Genomic DNA, 18,291 nt, shown 5'->3' with positions numbered 1-18,291 from the left:
GCTTTGACAGTATCCAGTACTTCTATCTGTCATCCCTTTTTAATTCACATAAACCACTACACCATCATCTTAAACTTCCCTGCATTGGACTCCACCCTGTAGCTACTTTTCTTAATGAAAAGGCATCATTTGTGTGATCAGTTTAGCATAGGAGTTATTAAAACACATATAATTGCTTTATATAAAGTCCCCGATCATACTAATTTATGGGATAGCTAGTAGCATAGATTTTAGGGGAAAAAGTGGGGAGAAAAGCAGGGTATCTTCCTTAAGAATTAACTGGCACAGGTAACAGAAAGTTAGTAGGAAATCATTTAGGACAGGGTTTCTTAACCTTGGGCCCCCAGATGTTGTTGGACTACAACTCCCATCATCCTCAGACATTACCTTTGTGGCTGAGGATGATGGGAGTTGCAGTCCAAAAACATTTGGGGGCCCAAGGTTGAGAAACCCTGATTTAGCACAATAAATATGGAATAAAAAGCATTCTATATAGAGTTCAACAAGGTAGCCCAAGACATGAGTGTGGGACTCTACAGCTTGAAGTCTTGCATATTAGAAATGTGAACTTCCAGGCAGCCTTATCCAAGAAAGAGGCTCCTATTTCGCCCTGCTGATACACTGCGGAACATGTCAACCACTATGTAAGCTACCTGCACTTTGCTATAAGATAACTTTTTGAATTGGCCAACTCAAGAAGAAGAAAAGGCACAACATTGTGGGATACCAGAGGAAAACAACTAAAATGACACAGTGCCAGATAGTTTAAACTCATTTTTTTTTTCATTTGAAGCAAAGCACATTATTACAAAGCAATACCATAATGTTGAGTAAATCTTTTAATGTCTGTGTCTTTCCCCTGAGTGTGAACGCTAATCTGATGACGATATGTCTGAGTATATCACCACCTCCAGGTTCTCAAATGAGCCATCTTTTTTTTAACTCCCTGGGGACTGATGTCAGTATGGTGCTCTGTACTGGCATCTGATAAGCCTGAAGAATCTCCTGTGGCTGGATCATACTATGGAGATAGAACTATGGAGGTCATCGGGGTACTGTTAAAAAACCCCTTTTAACTTTGTTGTGAAACTGGAACAGGTTATATTGTTTTAATATCTACAAAATGCTGGATACTGATAGAAGCATTTGGTGCCTAACTGGGTTTCTTTAGTCTGGGAGGGTCAGTGAACTGCCTGAGCTTCTTGTCTAGCTACAGTCAGTGTGTGCCCCTTGGATGTAGTCTCCAACCATAGCCTGCTGTGGATATTTATCACCTGATTGCAGTGCTGAAGGTACCCCCATCTGGCTGTGGAGCGGAGGGCAGGGAAGAGAGCCCAACTTGTGATGAATCTGCTACTACTTACCTTACTGGAATTAAGGTTTGTGCAGAAGATCCTTTCAGTGTAAGTTAGCTGCACTCCACCTCATTTTGGAACCTCAGCAGGTTCAGAGCTTGAACTCAGGCTTGGAAAATCTAAATGGTTTCTTTGCTTTGTCTTGCTATCTTCACAATAAGCAAGACTTGCATTTTGTTTCCACCAGCACTACGTCAAATGGTGCTCTGAAGAATTTTGAATCTGAGCAGGGCAAGTTTGCCAAATAGGATTTAAATCCAGGATTATAATTGCAGTTATGAAGCCATGTGTTGCCACAATATAGGAGAGTAACACCAGCAACAAGGCCAGAGGAGTCTGCTCTCAAGGCCATGAAGGTTTTCCTCATTCTCTCCTTCAGGATCTTATAAACATGAGGATCTGCAGAAGTTACACTGTCCTTGAATACAGAATTAGTTATGCAGGCTGTTGCATGGCCAAGAAAGCCTGGAAACCCCACCCTTAGGGTTGTTTCCACACTCTGAACCCTCCTAGTCCACTGGAATGACAGCTGAATAAGCTAATGCAGCAATGGAGGTGTCTGTTTTTGGAAACATCTATTACATTAATTCTCCTGGGTGTGCCTTGGAATGTACATCCCAGAGCCCAGCTGATTGGCTGGCAGCGGACGTGCCTGATTGGCTGAAGTGCACCCAGGAGGATTGGTTGCCGCGGCGGTGGCCTGGCTGTGGAGGCCATAGGTGGTGGGCCCGGCCTGGCCTTGGAGGCAAGGCCCAGGAGGGGGGAAAGAAAGGGGGGGCAGAAGTGGTAGTGGGGAGGAGAGGTGGCTGGGCCCAGAAGCAGAGACTGGGGCAGAAGGGGGGAGAGAGGTAACTGCCGGCCCCAAAGAGTGCACAGATGCTCTATGCGGGGTCGGCTAGTTCCATGTTATTATCTGGTGAGGTTTACTGTTTGTCTTCTAACTGGCAGAGTTGGCCCATTCCAACAGCATCAGTAAGTCAAATAAATTTGGATAGAACTCCATAGAAAGCTTGAGCTGGGCTTAAAAAATACACCAAACTGGAATTCTTGGGGAGTGAGGGAGTGGTCTCACTTGGCCATGGCACTGGGATATGTTCCAAAATGTGTTTAGCTTTGGAAATTATGTAGAGGGGAAAATCTGTGCTAGACTGAATGTACCTGGAAATGCTCTTCTTCCAAGATTGTCCTCTGAGATTACCCCTGAAACTTCCTAGGGAAAGATTCCCCACATTTGGATGCAACATCCCACTGTGTCACTTGAGTGGGTTTTCACTCTCTTTTTGGAGGAGAGGAGGTCTCAAGGTATTCAGAAGGCTCTTCTTGTGTTCAGCCTCCTTAGACATGATGCCTATACCTGAGCACCCCAGAAGAAAAATGGTGGGAAGAACTAGAATCTGAGCTTGAGGAAGACCTGTGCCACCTGCTCCTGGAACAGCCCTGGGATTGGCACCTTGACAAAGATTTGTTTTTCTGTGTCCCTGTCCCCTGACCAAAAGGAAGTGCTAACCCAGAAGTGGAGGCTGCTTTCTGTATCAGACTAAATTTTGTTTTTGCCATCCAATGTTCCCCCCCACATTATTTACTAAACAGGGATTATAACCATGGCAACCCTTTCATTGCATGGCATATTTTAATTGCAAACCACAAGAATGTTTTTAATCTGTAAAAGGGTTTTTTGCAGCTGGCTCCAGAATGTAAAATCTTGTAGAAGAAAATAGATTTGCTGAGCATTAAGTCATCATTCTTGAACTTTTTTTAAAATTAAAAAACAAGTTGTTCTAGTAAGAACTAATCAGCCTACTTTCCTTTCTCTGTCTCTGCAACTGGACTATATTTGGTTCAAATTGGGGTCTACAAGTTAGTGCACTTGTGCCTCAAAAGTTTATGTGCCTGCCATCTTGAATTGGGGTGGATGACATCCTCACAATCTACGCCATTGAGGTGTCCCTACATCTGTAGCAAATTTGGTTCAAATCGGTTAAGTGGTTCACAAGTTAGCAGTAAGGTGTAATGGTTAGATTGTTGGACTAGGACCAAGGAGACCTAAGTTCAAATTCCCATTCAGCCATCAAACTCACTGGGTGACTCTGGGCCAGTCACGTATCTCTCAGCCTAACCTACCTCACAGGGTTGTTGTGAGGATCAACATAACCATGTGTACTGCTCTGGGCTCCTTGAAGGAAGAGTGGGATATAAATAATAATAATAATAAAAGTTTATGGTTCCAGCATTTTGAATCAGGGTGGATGACAGCACAAACAACACCACTGAGGTTTCCCTGTGTGTTACTCACTTGAACTGTACCCAATTTGGTTCAAATGGGTTAGACAATCCACAAATTAGCCTGCTTGCACCTCAGACGTCCATGCGACCACCATATTGAATTGGGGTGGATGACATCATCACAGACTACGCCATTGAAGTGTCCCTATGTGTGCCTACAACTGTACCCAATTCGATTCATATTGGTCCAGGTGTTGCAAAGTTGATAAGGGGGGAGGACACACATGGACACATGGATGGGGACACACACAGAGAATTCCAGGTGATCTCATAAGCCTACTGGGAAGTATGCTAAAAATACTCATAACTGTGTGTGCTCTAAGCACATTAATTTTTGAAGAACATTAGAATTGTTTTGCAGTCTGCCTGCTATCATGTCTTGCAGGGCTGTGCAGTGCTGGTCTGCCAGCAAGGACTCAACAAGCGAGTGAAGTATAAATCAAGGCCACTAAGCTGAGGTCAGAAGCCAGGAGGTCAGGTTTACATGAGAGCAAGGTAAAGCAGTTTCCAATCAGGTCAGGAATCTGAGAGGTCAGATTTGCACATGAGCAAGGTAACAGTTCAGGTAATAAGCAAAGATCAAAAGCAGGAATATAGGGTCTATGTAGGAGCAAGGTAAAGCACAAAGATCTGGATGATCGCTTGACAATGATATTGCTTCAGTAAGGTTCTGTTGCAAACAGTCCTTTTGAAGAGGGGTTTCAAGAGAAAGAGACATCTAACTCTGTCTCAGAGTCTGCCTCAGATTAAGATAGATCAGACGCATAGACACTAGAGGTATGTGACCTGGCTCAGTTTGAGCCAGGTTTGATGGGTTCAGAGTTGATCTGGCCTCATCTGGTCCATGTTCAAACTGAACCAGGCCTGGTTCAAACTGAGCTGGTTTGGAACTCTACTGGTAAAGGGGAATCTGGTGAGGATTCCGCTTTTTCAGTAAAGGGGTGTCCTAAGGGTAGAGGGGGCAGAAGGGAAGTAAATAGCTACTTACAAGTGCCTGCAGCGGAAATGGCCTGTGTACATTTGTGGAGGTTGCTAAAACGGCCTCCACGTGTATGCAGAGGGCCGAACCGGACAGCTGCAGGCCCTGCCTTTTCTGGGGGAGGCCAGTGGGATGTGGAGGAATCACTGCATCCCCCTGTGGCCACCACCACAGCCACCATCAATGGCACGTGTAAGTAGCTATTTAATTCCCTCCCACAACCTCTACCCTTAGGACAGCCCTCCTGCCCCTTTACCAGTAGAGCTCCGAGCCGGTCAAACCGGCTCAGTTTGAACTTGAACCAGGTCTGGCTCAACCAGGGCAAAACCAGGCCGGGGTGACTTGAATCCAGTTCAGGTTCGAGCCAAACCAGCAAATCAAGTTTTGTGCAGATCCATACATGACACTTGCATTATGTTGGCAGTGAGCAATGTGTCTACTCCTAAACTACTTTAAATACTGCATGTATTTAAAAAGAACTCTAACAGGTATGTCATTCATGCTGTTTCACTGAAAATCGTTCCTGTAATTTGTAGCAGCTGCATAGACACCTTTACTTTCTGATGACAATATTGGCCTTCTAAATAGTAATATGCCTCCTTATTAATCAACTCAAACATTGTTCGCATGCAACTTTGTTCATATCTCAAACATACTGATTATTTTTATGTGTATGTTTGCTTCCCTTAAAGGTGTTTTAAATATGCCTTTATCAGAGATAGCAAGACTTATAGAACTTGCTGTGCCAGTTTGTATTTAACTTAGTTTCTGTATCCCAACATTCAGTCCAATTATTGTCTACCTAGGGTGGAGAACTTTCTGGCTGTACTGTAGACAGAATCTCTGCTTTCATTTCTAATCAGTTATTTGTTTTAATCTCTAAGGGGATCAAATGTGTGGGACACATGAATTGGTGGGGCAGAATAGCTCAGTGATGGAATCAGAAACAAAGTAAGGCAAATAGTACAGTAGTTATGAATGAGAATGCAGGTACTAAATCGAATCTGCAATAATAATAATAATAATAATTAATGCTCTACCTCCCTCGCAGCTCAGGTGGAAGAGGAATGCTGCAAGTCCAGGCTGATAACATCGCACACACTGAAGTTAAAAGAAAAATTGGAAGTGAATACATCAGGAGAGTTAGAAAAATCCTCAAGTCCAAACTCAATGGCGGGAACACCATACAAGCCATAAACACCTGGGCTATACCTGTTATCAGATACACTGCAGGAATAATAGACTGGACCCAGGCAGAGCTAGAGACGCTAGATCGTAAGACCAGGAAAATCATGACCATCAATCATGCTCTGCACCCCCGCAGTGATGTAGATAGGCTCTACTTCCCTCGCAGCTCAGGTGGAAGAGGAATGCTGCAAGTCCATCAAACAGTAGAGGAGGAGAAAATAGGCCTTGAAGAATATATCAAGGACAGTGAAGAAGATGCACTTCAAATGGTCAAGAACGAGAAACTATTCAACACCAATGAAACAAAGCAGGCCTACAGGAAAGAACAAGTCAAGAACCAAGCAGAAAAATGGAGAAATAAGCCCCTGCATGGTCAATATTTGCACAATATAAGTGGAAAATCAGACATCACCAAGACCTGGCAATGGCTTAAGAATGGCAACTTGAAGAAAGAAACAGAGGGTTTAATACTGGCTGCACAAGAACAGGCACTAAGAACAAATGCAATAAGAGCAAAAGTAGAAAAGTCAACAACAAACAGCAAGTGCCGCCTTTGTAAAGAAGCAAATGAAACAGTGGACCACCTGATCAGCTGTTGTAAGAAGATCGCACAGACTGACTACAAACAAAGGCATGACAAGGTAGCAGGGATGATGCACTGGAACATCTGCAAAAAATACAAGCTACCTGTAGCCAAGAATTGGTGGGACCATCAAATTGAAAAAGTTGAAGAAAATGAAGATGTAAAAATATTATGGGGCTTCCGACTACAAACAGACAAACATCTGCCACACAATACACCAGATATCACTGTAGTCGAGAAGAAAGAAAAACAAGTCAAAATAATCGACATAGCAATACCAGGGGATAGCAGAATAGAAGAAAAAGAAATAGAAAAAATCACCAAATACAAAGATCTACAAATTGAAATTGAAAGGCTGTGGCAGAAAAAGACCAAAATAATCCCAGTGGTAATTGGCGCCCTGGGTGCAGTCCCAAAAGACCTTGAAGAGCACCTCAACACCATAGGGGCCACAGAAATCAGCATCAGCCAATTACAAAAAGCAGCTTTACTGGGAACAGCCTATATTTTGCGACGATATCTATAATAACCAACAGTATTGATAATAAAATCCTGGCATCCCAGGTCCTTGGGAAGGACTCGATGTCTGGATAAAACAAACCAGTCAATAACACCTTTCTGACTGTGTAAACAAATAATAATAATTAATAATTGGCGCCCTGGGTGCAGTTCCAAAAGACCTTGAAGAGCACCTCAACACCATAGGGGTCACAGAAATCACCATCAGCCAATTACAAAAAGCAGCTTTATTGGGAACAGCCTATATTCTGCAACAATATCTGTAACAATTGACAATAAAATTCTGGCATCCCAGGTCCTTGGGAAGGACTCGATGTCTGGATAAAACAAACCAGTCAATAACACCTGTCTGACTGTGTAAACAAGATAATAATAATAAAAAATAAAATCTTTACAAACAATGTCTAAATTGGATCTTATTAATAACATTCTTTGGTAGAGCAAGCATGTGCCTGTCCCTCAGAAGTAAGTCTCACTATGTTCAGTAGAGCTTCCTTCCAGGTAAGTGTGTGAAGTGGATAATATTGGCAGTCTCACCAATGGGCATAAAGATGTCCTAAAACATCTGAAAACTAGCATTTCTGGATTGCAATGGGTTCTCCACTATATTCTGTAGTATTCGCCATGATTTGTTTTTCATAGCGTTTGCAATTGGGCTCTTGGTCTAAACAGCTTCCTGGAAATGGGACAAAACGGTATTAAAAACAGGGTAAAGATTCCCTCTGAAAAGAATTGTATCAGCTGATTTCTATGAATAAAGAGCATCTTCACAGCAAGTTTGGTTCTAGCACTTATTAAAAACTTTTATTTTGTGAAACTTTTTGTTTCACATTTAATACTCATTTTCATTGTTTAATGGCATGTAAGATGATAGTACACAATACAAACTCAGTCAATACAATAAAAGGTTGGATACTAACATTTTGTACTAGGTTGCCAATATTTATTCATTCTGCCTCGAACACTAGTGAATGTAAGCATATTAAGGATGATGCAGCATAGGTATTTAAGTGTTTTGAGTATTAGTGACTGGGAAATTGTGACTGGTCTTGCAGTCCATGACTCACGGTTTATGGGGGTGGGTGGGTTCTGCACCTTTGGGTGGTTCAGAGATTTTGCACGCAAGCCTGCAGGTGCTCTTCCCAGAGCGGCCCCATCCCATAAGGGGAATTTCTTAGTGCTCACATGTAGTCTCCCATTCGAATGCCACAAGGGTGGTCCCTGCTTAGCTCATGCTCATGTATATGTACTGGCACCTGCTCCTTTTGTACTTGTACTTTTGTAGTTGTAAACTTTTGTACTGGCACCTGCTCCTATACCATTAAGATCAACTTTATCTTCAGACAGTAGCAGATAATAAAGTTTATTTTCATGCTGTGAAGTGTTTTATCCACAGATTCCTGAACAAAAGGCATTCCTGTTAAAGGCACAGGAATAGGCCAGACTACTATTTCTAGTCAGCTGGCTCCCCTTGAAACACATGCCGGCAAATATTGTTTATCACTTCCACATTTTACATTCTGAGGTGTACACGTATAACATCTTAAGTGTTCTCCAAAATATCGGGGCTATTCCCACGATCGCCCAAAAGTGGACTAAGGCTGATCGTGTGCTGCAACAGGAGCCGCGCTGCTCCTGGAAGCTAACCTCATTAAATCCCCTCCCCTTTTTTATTGTGTGTTGCCGTGGCACACCACAACACATGAGGAGACCCCTGGTCAGGAGGTTACAAGCACCCTCCAGGGCTCAGGGTCTCTCCAGGATGCCCCATGTGCTCATGCAGGGCATCCTGGAACTTCCGGGGGCTGCGCGCCCCTGATCCCCGCAGCCCCCGTTGGCTCCGTGACGGAGCCTGCAGTTGTGTGAGTGACCAATCCGGCCGCCCAGGGCTGCATTTTGATTGTCTGTGATTGCCCGCTCTCCCCACAGACCCGGAAGAAGCTCTTCTCACCAATCATGAGCAGAGCTTCATTATGTGTGAAGTGAACTACAAACTCTAATAATGAAGTTCTACAGTTTGCATTTGCATTTGGTGTCATCTGCAAATTTAGCCACCTCGCTGCTTATCCCAACTTCTAGATCATTTATGAATAAATTAGAAAGAACTGGTCCCAGTACAGATTCCTGGGGGACCCCATTTCTTACTTCCCTCCATTTAGAGAACTGTTCATTTATACCTAACCTCTGTTTCCTGACCTTCAACCAGTCACCAATCCACACATGAACCAGTCCCCTTATCCTATGACCGCTAAGTTTACTCAAGAGCCTTTGGTGGGGAACGTTGTAGAAAGCTTTTTGAAAGTCCAAGTATACTCTATCAATTGGATCACCTTTATCTACATGCCTGTTGACCCTTTCAAAGAACTCCAAAAGATTGGTGAGGCAAGATTTACCTTTGCAGAAGCCATGCTGATTCTCCTTCAGCAGGGCCTGTTCTTCTGTATGCCTTTTTATCCTTGAGAATGCTTTCCATCAATTTGCCCAGAACAGATGTTAAGCTAACCGGCCTGTAATTTCTCAGATTCTCCCTGGATCTCTTTTTTGATAATTGGTGCACATGCCCCGGGCACCACTCGAAAGGTGGGTGCCATTTTTTAAAATTAATTTTTTTTAATGGCCACCAAAAACAAAATGGCCACCACACATGCTCAAATGGCCTCTGTGAGGCCCTAGGCCATGCCAGGCCTCACAGAGTCCATTTGAGCATGCATGGTGGCCATTTTGTTTTCAGCGGCCTTTTAAAAAAAACTATTTTTAAAAATGGCCGCCGCACATACTCAAATGGTCCCTGCGAGGCCCTAGAGGCCAGCGGGGGGAGGGGGAACCTTTGCAGACCCCCCCCCCACTGTCTTTAGGAAGCCCCCCAAAGGGGCTACAGGTAAAAAAATTTTTTTTAATTTAATATAAGTCACTGTACACATATTTAGTTTGGCACTATGTACAGAGAATCAGGGCTTGTGAATTCTGAGCTGAAGCTTATGAGCTAGAATTGTATTCATTTGCTCTTACTTTGCTTCTTGTGATAAGTGAGTTAGATGGCCTAGTTGATATCATAAAAGCCTGCTAAGGGAGGGTAGGATGCCTCCATGTTTGAAGGAGGCAATTGTGAGACCTCTACTTAAGAAGACAGTTTTGGAAGATACTGATTATCTAGATCCATTTCAAACTGGCTTTAGAGCAGGTTGTGGGGTGGAGATAGTCTTGGCTGCCCTGATGGTTGATCTCTACCAAGGAATGGATGGAGTGTGACTCTTTGGTTCTTTTGGACCTCTCTGCGGCTTTTGATACTATCGACCATGGTGTCCTTCTGGATCATTTGCAGGTTTGGGAATAGGTGTTAACTGCTTTGCAGAGGTTCTGTTCATGTCTCTGGTAGATTTCAGATGGTGTCATTAAGAGATAGTTGTTCTCTGAAATGAGAGTTATTGTACGGTGTCCCTCAAGGCTCTATCCTATCTCAGATGCTTTTTAACATCTACATGAAACCACGGGGTGAGAGCATTAGTAGATTTGGTGTTATCAGGAGCAGGGTGTTATCAATATGCTGATGACACCCAAATCTATTTCTCCATGACATCATTTATTTATTTTATTATTAAAACTATTATACCGCCCTTCCAAAAGGCTCAGGGTGGTTTACATTAAAACATCATCATCAGGAAATGGCATAATCCACTTAAATGCCTGCCTACAGGAAGTAATGGACTGGATGAGGGATAATAAATAGAAACTGAATCCAAACAAGAATGACAAAGGCTGCCTTTGTATGTGGTTTGGAATTTTCAGTTGGTCCAAAATGCAGCCACTAGATTGGTCTCCGTGGTTTCAGAGACCATATTATGCCTGTTTTAAAACAACTGTATTGGCTCCCAAAAGGTTTCTGGGCAAAATACAAAGTGTGGGTATTTATCTTTAAATACCTAAATGGCTTAGGACCACTGTTCCCTCTAAGGTGTGTGCATGTTCGCACGCTCACAAGTTTTCTGATGTCCACTCAGTTAATTTTAGATCACGCTCAGGTTGAATTAGGAAGGCCCACTCTGAATGCACATGTACACACACAGTGCCTTGATTCTGCCGCCCAGAACAAAATTCATTCGGCACAGAGATGGAAAAAATTAGAGGGGCCACTGCTTAGGACTGAGTTACCTGGGAGAACACCTTCATCTGCATGATCCCCAATGCACATTAAGGTCATCAAGAGATGTCCATCTCCAGATGCCACCAGCTCATCTGGCGCCGACTCAGGAGCAGACCTTGTCAGTAGTAGTTCCTGGGCTGTGGAATGTGCTCACTATAGACATTTGTAGGAGCTATTTTGATGATCAGTGGAAAGCGGGCCAAGGGTGCTAGCCCACTTTCCACCAATTGTGAGACTCACCAGGCTTGCAGCCGAGCCCAGTTGAGTCAAAGCGGGTCACCCGCTTATGTAGCCCTCCTCTAAGCCCAGGTTAGTGGAGGGAGCACTCCGCTAACCTGGGCTTTCTGATCATGAGTTGCCATGATGTGGCTCTGTGCCATGGCTACTCACGAGTAGACCCCTGGATAGGAGGCGAAAAGCCACCTCCCGGCTCCGGGGGTCTCTCCAGCATGCCCTGCGCACTCGTGCAGGGCATGCTGGAGCTTCTGGGGGCTTCCGTTACAGAGCCAGCAGTCATGTGGGAGGCCAGTTCGGCCACCCAGAGCAGACTGCCTGCTTGTGTGCAGGGAGAGTGGGCTAAACCCACTCTCCCCGCTCACCCTTACAAAGGTGGGTCTCACTGATCGTGAGACCCGCCTCATGGTTTAAGATCTTTTAAAAGAGTCCTTAAAACACACTTTTTAGCCTGGTTTTAGTAATTTTTGAATCTTAAATTGTTGTTTTAACAGTTTGTTTTATTTTGTCTTTATTGTATCTATTTTTGTGAATCTCCTAGAGCCTTTGGAGTCTGGTGGTATATAAATTTACTTAATTAATTAAAATAATAATAATGATAGGCAGGCTACTACAATCATTTAGGTTAGTGAGCTTTCTAAACATATTTGCAAAGGGGCTCTGAGAAGCAGCACTATGTAGGGTCATCCTCCATCCCTACTGCATGTTGCTCTTTCATAGAGACCCTGGCTCAAAAGTTGTGGTCTCTCTAAACTTAAGAGAATCCAAATTGGACAAACCTGACAACATATATGCCTTTTTTGCTGCAGCTTTTTATTTCCAATATTACATAGAGTTGGAGAAATATGGGGACATCCTAGGGCTTAAAGTTAACAAATTGGAAGTGGCATTAAATCTGCCTGATAATTTTCTATTCCTGTTCTGTTGTCAACTGAAGCCTGCAGAGAGCCATAGTCTAGTCAGCAGTGAAAGGCAAGTGGTAACTCCTACTTAGCCTTTACTCACACAAGCTGGCCAGTGCCTTACTACAGAGGAGCAGGGAACTTCTATGGGTGGTGCAGGCTACACGGCAGGAGGCTAAACCTCTCAAGGGCTTGCTTGTTCAGGAGAGTCAAGAATGTGAAGAGCCCTGGTATAGACAACTAAAAAGAGGGAGGGGATGAGGACAGAGAGCAAAGGTTCAAGCCCATGGTGTCAGGGATAGGAAAAGAAGGCTCATCACTATCCACCTCAGTACACCTTGGGCCCTTTAATACCCTGTTCATTTTGAGTTTCCCTTTGACTCTCAGAGCATGTATCTCATTGAACCTTTTTGGTTTTTACTTGAAAGCTTCTGAGTTCCCCCTCCCCCTTCATCAAGTTGACTATCTCCCACCCACCCCTTTTTTTCAATTTTGTTTAGTAGTATTTCAATCTGGATGTTCCTGAGTTTTGAGACTTAGCATTTGAATGTTTTGCCTGCTGTCTTAATTTGTCAGTATAGCTTACTTTATGTAGCATAATTAACAATTGAAAAAGCAGTGTCGTCGCTGAAAAAAAGGGAAACAAATATGATCCCTATTAAAAATTTACAGTTGAGTAAATTGTAAAACATTTCTGAGCAGGTGACTGTAAAAGAAGCATCAATAACATTCTTGTTTGCTTCTTTATGCGACAGATGTGCATGTACAAAAAAAATCTGCAGGCTTTACTATCTTTCCAAAATTTAGTAGTAGGTCATACATATTTCTAAGTCAATAGAGCAGGTTTTATTTGAATTTAAATGCTTTCTTCTGAACAAAGCATTTTATGTTACAGAGCTAAGTCAGTCAGCTTAACAACAAAGGACAGCACATTGATGAATAATGTATGTTAGCTGAATTTTCTGCTTGCTGATAATTGACAGGTATCATGCCACTTTCAACAAATTTCTTCTAATTATGAATCACATATCAAACATAATATACAATGTTCTTCTTCCTATTACATGCACACTTTCCACAAATGATTTCATGTTTTATTTAAAGTTTAAAATGTTCCATCTTCCCAGTCCCAAGTTGGCTTATCACTTTGAATAGCTAAGACTGCCATAGTACACATTTAAATCTGTTACCCATTAAGACAAGTGTTTTGTACTCTTCTGCCCACAATACTGGAAATGAATAATACTGTAGTGTAATCCAGGCAGACTCATAACTGGTTAGAAGAGCTTATTTGTAAGACTTTCATCCAATTTCAACCAATAAGTTTAATCAACTAGTTTTATATTTAAATAAATTTGCATATATACAATCTAAAGGAAGATGTGTTTTTAAAGATTCTGAAAGAGGCAGTTTCTGTTGAATGTAGGATAGCTTTAGTTTTCTGAACTGTACATTACAACTCTGGCTTTTCCTGATTTAGACAGAAAAGTGTTGCATGAGAAAAGAGACACCAAATCCAGAGGTGTAGCTTTGTTTTGTACAAGCTCTTTTCACAACTTTTTAATGGCCCATTACCATTAGAGTTTACTCGCTTAACCCCTTGCAGAGCATCTGTGCGCTAGTACTTGATTGCTCCCCTCACCCGCTGCCACAGCCCCCTGCACCTCAATTATCTCTCCACCCTCACCTGAGCCGCACTCTGGCTCCTCCTCCTCCATCCGGTTGCTTCCATCCCCTTCACCCCTCTTGGTCACGGCTGCAGCGTTGCTGGTGCCCATTGGCCAAGCTGCAGCCTCCTATCCCTAGGAACCTCCTCACCCAAGCCCCACTCTACTCCTGCTCCTCCCCACAGGAGCAGCAACAGCAGTTGACAGGGCCCTTCCTTGCTGCCACCACCACCATGGCTGCTCGTTCACCTCAGGCTGCTGACAGGCCCGGTGTCATGGCTCAGACCTCTGAGTCAGAGTAGGAACGGGAGGACTCAGTTGGGAGTACAGGCTCAGAGGAACAGCAGCAGGATTTGGCTGGGAGAACAGACTCTGGAGCTGAGTTGGAACAGCTGGCAGACATGAGGGCTGAGGAGACTGATCAGGAGGAAGCTGGAATTTCACCTGTGTTAAGAAGACATCTCAAGAGAAAGGCTCAGTGGGAGACATGCAGTCGCAAGATCTCACAGGCGAGGAAATAGAAGTGCTGAGTCAGGAAAGCCTGATTGGCTGCTGGTTATCTTGAGCCCTATATTAAGCAGACTGTTCTTGGCACAGATTACTGTCAGCAACATTGCCTATCGCAGACAGTGTGCCTACTTACAATTATCCAACCTTTCGTGTGTCAGCCTGTCCTTGTTCTGTTCATTCCTTGTTCCATTATTTCAGTTATTACTCAGTTATCGTAGAGGGGTGTACCTAGTTTAGTTCAAGGGACTTTATTTTCTTTATGCTATTTTTCTTTGTGAGTCATTCTTTGCTTTAGTTTGTGCAGCCAAGCTGCTACTCTTATCTCCAGACTTTCTAATTAACTCACAGAAGTAGAGCTGAAGGGGTTGTAAATTCCTGTCGGGTCAGCCGAGCTAACAGATTTATGACACTCAGGCCTGTCCCTTGCCTGCCTGCCTCCCTCTGCCAATGGCCTCAGTAGCCCGAAACAGCAGCAGCAGCAGCTGACTGAGCCCTTCCTTACTGCCAATAGGCGCTGCAATGGCCGCTCATTCCCCTCAGGCCAATGACAGGCTCGGGCCCGTCCCTCACCCTTCCTTCTTTCTCTCTTCCCCTTCCTTCTTTTGCTCTCTTTCTTTCTCCTCCACTCACTCTTCCCCTTTGTCTTTCTTCTCCTCCCTTCTTTTTTCCTTTCTCTCTCGCTCTCCCTTCCTGAGTTAACAGATCTTGTTCATCTTGTTCCCTCATCTAATTCACACAACGGCATCCTCCTTCTCCTGAATCTATATATATAGATTCCCCTCCTCTACAATCAAGAACATCTTCTGACCAGTAACAGTTGCATTCTAACTGACCATAACAATCACAGGCTTCTCCTCCCTATCTGCATATGGAATCCGCACTGCCCAGTCAGGTGCTTCTGCTCGCGAACTCTCACGAGAGCTGCCACACACAGGATTAACCATGGGTACGCCTTAGAGAATTATATATATATAAAGTTTGCTACAGCTTGTATCTTCCATGTACACCATAGCTGAAACCCTGACTACTGAAGTGAGTGCTCAGCAAAAAGCTGAGTCCTCTCAGCTGGAGGCCTCTGCCGTGTGCACGGGAAGGGGAGTTGTTTTCTGCTGATCTTCTCTGCCTCTGGAAGTGCCCTGTGCCTTCCAAAAATATGTCCCCAAGAGTTGTGCAGCCCACAGGAACATATTTTTGGAAAGCACAGAGCACTTCCAAAGACAGGGAAGATCAGCAAAAATCATTCCCCCTGCCCCGCTTCCTTCTGCATCCCTTAGTCAGAATGTCAGCCTCTGATACACTGACTGGCTTTGCACATAGTGCCAAACCTGAGGTTGCCATAGCCCTGGGAATGTGCACAAGCCCTACTTCTGGTCTCAGTAATGATATGCTGAGATTGGTGGGTTTGCACGACTAGCCCACCCATCTTGGCATATCCTGCCCTACTTGCAGCATAGAACTGGACATCCGTCCCTCACTTCAAATCTAAGTTACAGATGCCCAGTTCCATGCCACAAGTAGGGCAGGATATGCCAAGATGGGTGGGAATGTCATACAAATTCACCAATCTTGGCATATTGTTACAGAGACTGGAAGTGGGGCTTGTGCCTATGTTAGCAGGGCTGCAGCAGTGCACGGCAACCTCAAGTTCAGTGCAATGTTTGAAGCTGGCCAGAAGTCTTCCACTAGTACTTGTGCAGAATTCATGGAACAGCATTAAGTCATTTTCTTTTGCTGCTCAATGTTCTTTGGATTCCAACCACTGCTAAAACAAAATGTTGTTTTTATGTTTTCTTTGTTAAATGTATAGACAACCGAAGGTATGTCAGTGCTGTGAAAGGTGCAGTACTGATATTGATTTCAGGTGGAAGGGAACTCATAGTAGTTGACCCTTCTCATCATGTAAAAGGGAAAAGCCAACCCTTATGTATTACATCTGGTTCAGAACAGAGGACAGCAGTAAAACTTGTGACTTCAAGTTCCAAGTTTTTGAGTGTAACTGCACCACCAGTTGTGGAGGAGGTGCAGATCTTAATTTGTGAGTAAAGGTCTAATTGATCTCACTAATTAAAGTTTATAGTTTTAAAGTGATCAGAATGAATATTGACTTACTTGTTTAGTAAGTGATACATTTTGATCACAGCAGTATGATTCTATGTAGTAGCACATTAAATGTGTAATGCAACTGGCTGCACGATCCTTTTGGGATTGCATATTCAGATAGAATAAAGCATAGAATCACTGCCTAGAAATCTCTATATTAGGCTGTTAATTAATTAATTAATTAATTGTGTAGTGGTTAGAGTGCTGGACTAGGACCGGGGAGACCTGAGTTCAAATCCCCATTCAACCATGATACTTGCTGGGTGACTCTGGGCCAGTCACTTCTCTCTCAGCCTAACCTACTGCACAGGGTTGTTGTGAGGAGAAACCTAAGTATGTAGTACACCGCTCTGGGCTCCTTGGAGGAAGAGTGGGATATAAAATGTAAAAATAATAAATAGCTAGATAGATAGATAGATAGATAGATTGTATGGCTGTATGTACTAAACTATTCATGATCACAATGAAGTGTAGTTTACCCATCTGAAATGTTAGATTTTTAAAAAAGCTTATTTTTCACAATGTGAAAAAAATAAACACAATGACCAGCATCCAGACTAATGTTGTGTGCATAAACTGATATTTGGTTGAAGCACTGCTTTCTCAAGAATATCCTGATCCTTTTCATGATCCTTGCTGTATTCACAACAAATGGGGTATGGCTCATGTTGCCCATTTGCAGATGTCCCACAACCCTCAGGTATCTTCATGAAGCACAGAGGGTTGCAAAACGGAAGAGGGATTGGTGAAAATCACCCTCCCCGCATTGTGTTCATGAAATAATATTTGGCGAGCACTATGTTAGTGTGGATGGCAGCCAATAAATGGAGATAGCATTTCCTGCTTTGTATCTTCCTCAACTCTATTCCAATAAAAATAAAGGGGAGCCATATTCAAAAAGAAAGAAAAAGTTATTGCACCTATGCTTCCATCCGGTAAGCATCTGCAATATATTACTCATTTATTAGAACTGTCTGTCATATGTTTCTCAATCACTCATCTGAACTTGGGAATGAATTGTTTTCCAATTTCACCAGATATAACCTGATTGTTAATAAATTCCTAACTAGCTTTCAATGTTTATTTTTTTACACACATTTTAACCTTCCTGGCAAATTTACTACAAGATTCTATGGATTATTGTATCATGTTAAATATTTGGTGGTAATACTCAGTATTCTATGAATAGTATTCTATGAACACCATATCATATATGGTGGAACTGTAGAAAGGAGAATATATTGACAGAATATTGAGTATTGAATATTGAGAAATTGGCATCTTCAGACTAATATCAAGATAATTTCCTTGAATTATTAACAAATGTGGAGGTGTATAGTTCCAACTATATAACATTTTATAAAAAGTTTTATTTTATGACATATTTAACGTAAACTATAACCAGCCCTACATATAATTCCAGCAGTCTTCAGCAAGAGTTCTAATGCTTTCCCAAACTTGTTTATATTCAGTATTAAGAATGCATACATGCTTGAAAGCAGGCAATTATAAGATGTCGCTGTCATCCCAAACCATTCAAATTCAATCAGTCCCAGCAACTTATATACTTTGGATCTTAGTAAGTTTTTACTTTGAAATATTGGTTGCATGGGAAAACCATGATGTTATGTTTTTCTCACATCATTAAATGTAATGAATTGCCCTCCCATAAAACCTCCTACAAATCTCATTAATGAATAGTCCTGCCAAACCTCAAAGTTGATTATTTTCCTTGCAATTACAAAACCTTTATGATAAAGCACAGATGTCAAGGGAGATTGACATCTGAAGCTAGAACTTCCCTGTATATTTCATACTGATATTACAGCC

The 18,291-nt window shown here is 42.8% G+C and overlaps 1 protein-coding gene across 8 annotated transcripts in view; it reads left to right on the top strand.

Annotated features, from left to right (window-relative positions):
• Nucleotides 1–7,302, top strand: part of LOC128343627 (uncharacterized) — a 34,488-nt gene extending 27,186 nt beyond the window's left edge. For 2 of the 8 annotated variants that reach the window (XM_053293039.1, XM_053293040.1), the window contains exon 2: nucleotides 5,674–7,302. In XM_053293039.1, the coding sequence (XP_053149014.1) occupies nucleotides 5,685–6,914 (1,230 nt within the window). In that variant the 5' untranslated portion in view covers nucleotides 5,674–5,684 and the 3' untranslated portion in view covers nucleotides 6,915–7,302. Of the gene's footprint in view, nucleotides 1–2,168 lie in introns of those variants that run through there. The other 6 variants (XM_053293038.1, XM_053293034.1, XM_053293035.1 and 3 more) reach the window with 6 other exon arrangements.
• The last annotated feature ends 10,989 nt before the right edge of the window (nucleotides 7,303–18,291 follow it).

The sequence above is a fragment of the Hemicordylus capensis genome, chromosome 2 (genome assembly GCF_027244095.1).
Source record: "Hemicordylus capensis ecotype Gifberg chromosome 2, rHemCap1.1.pri, whole genome shotgun sequence".
In the NCBI taxonomy this organism is placed as follows: domain Eukaryota; kingdom Metazoa; phylum Chordata; class Lepidosauria; order Squamata; family Cordylidae; genus Hemicordylus; species Hemicordylus capensis.
The sequence above is the reverse complement of the archived record's forward strand: the minus strand, read 5'-3'. Positions and strand labels throughout refer to the sequence as shown.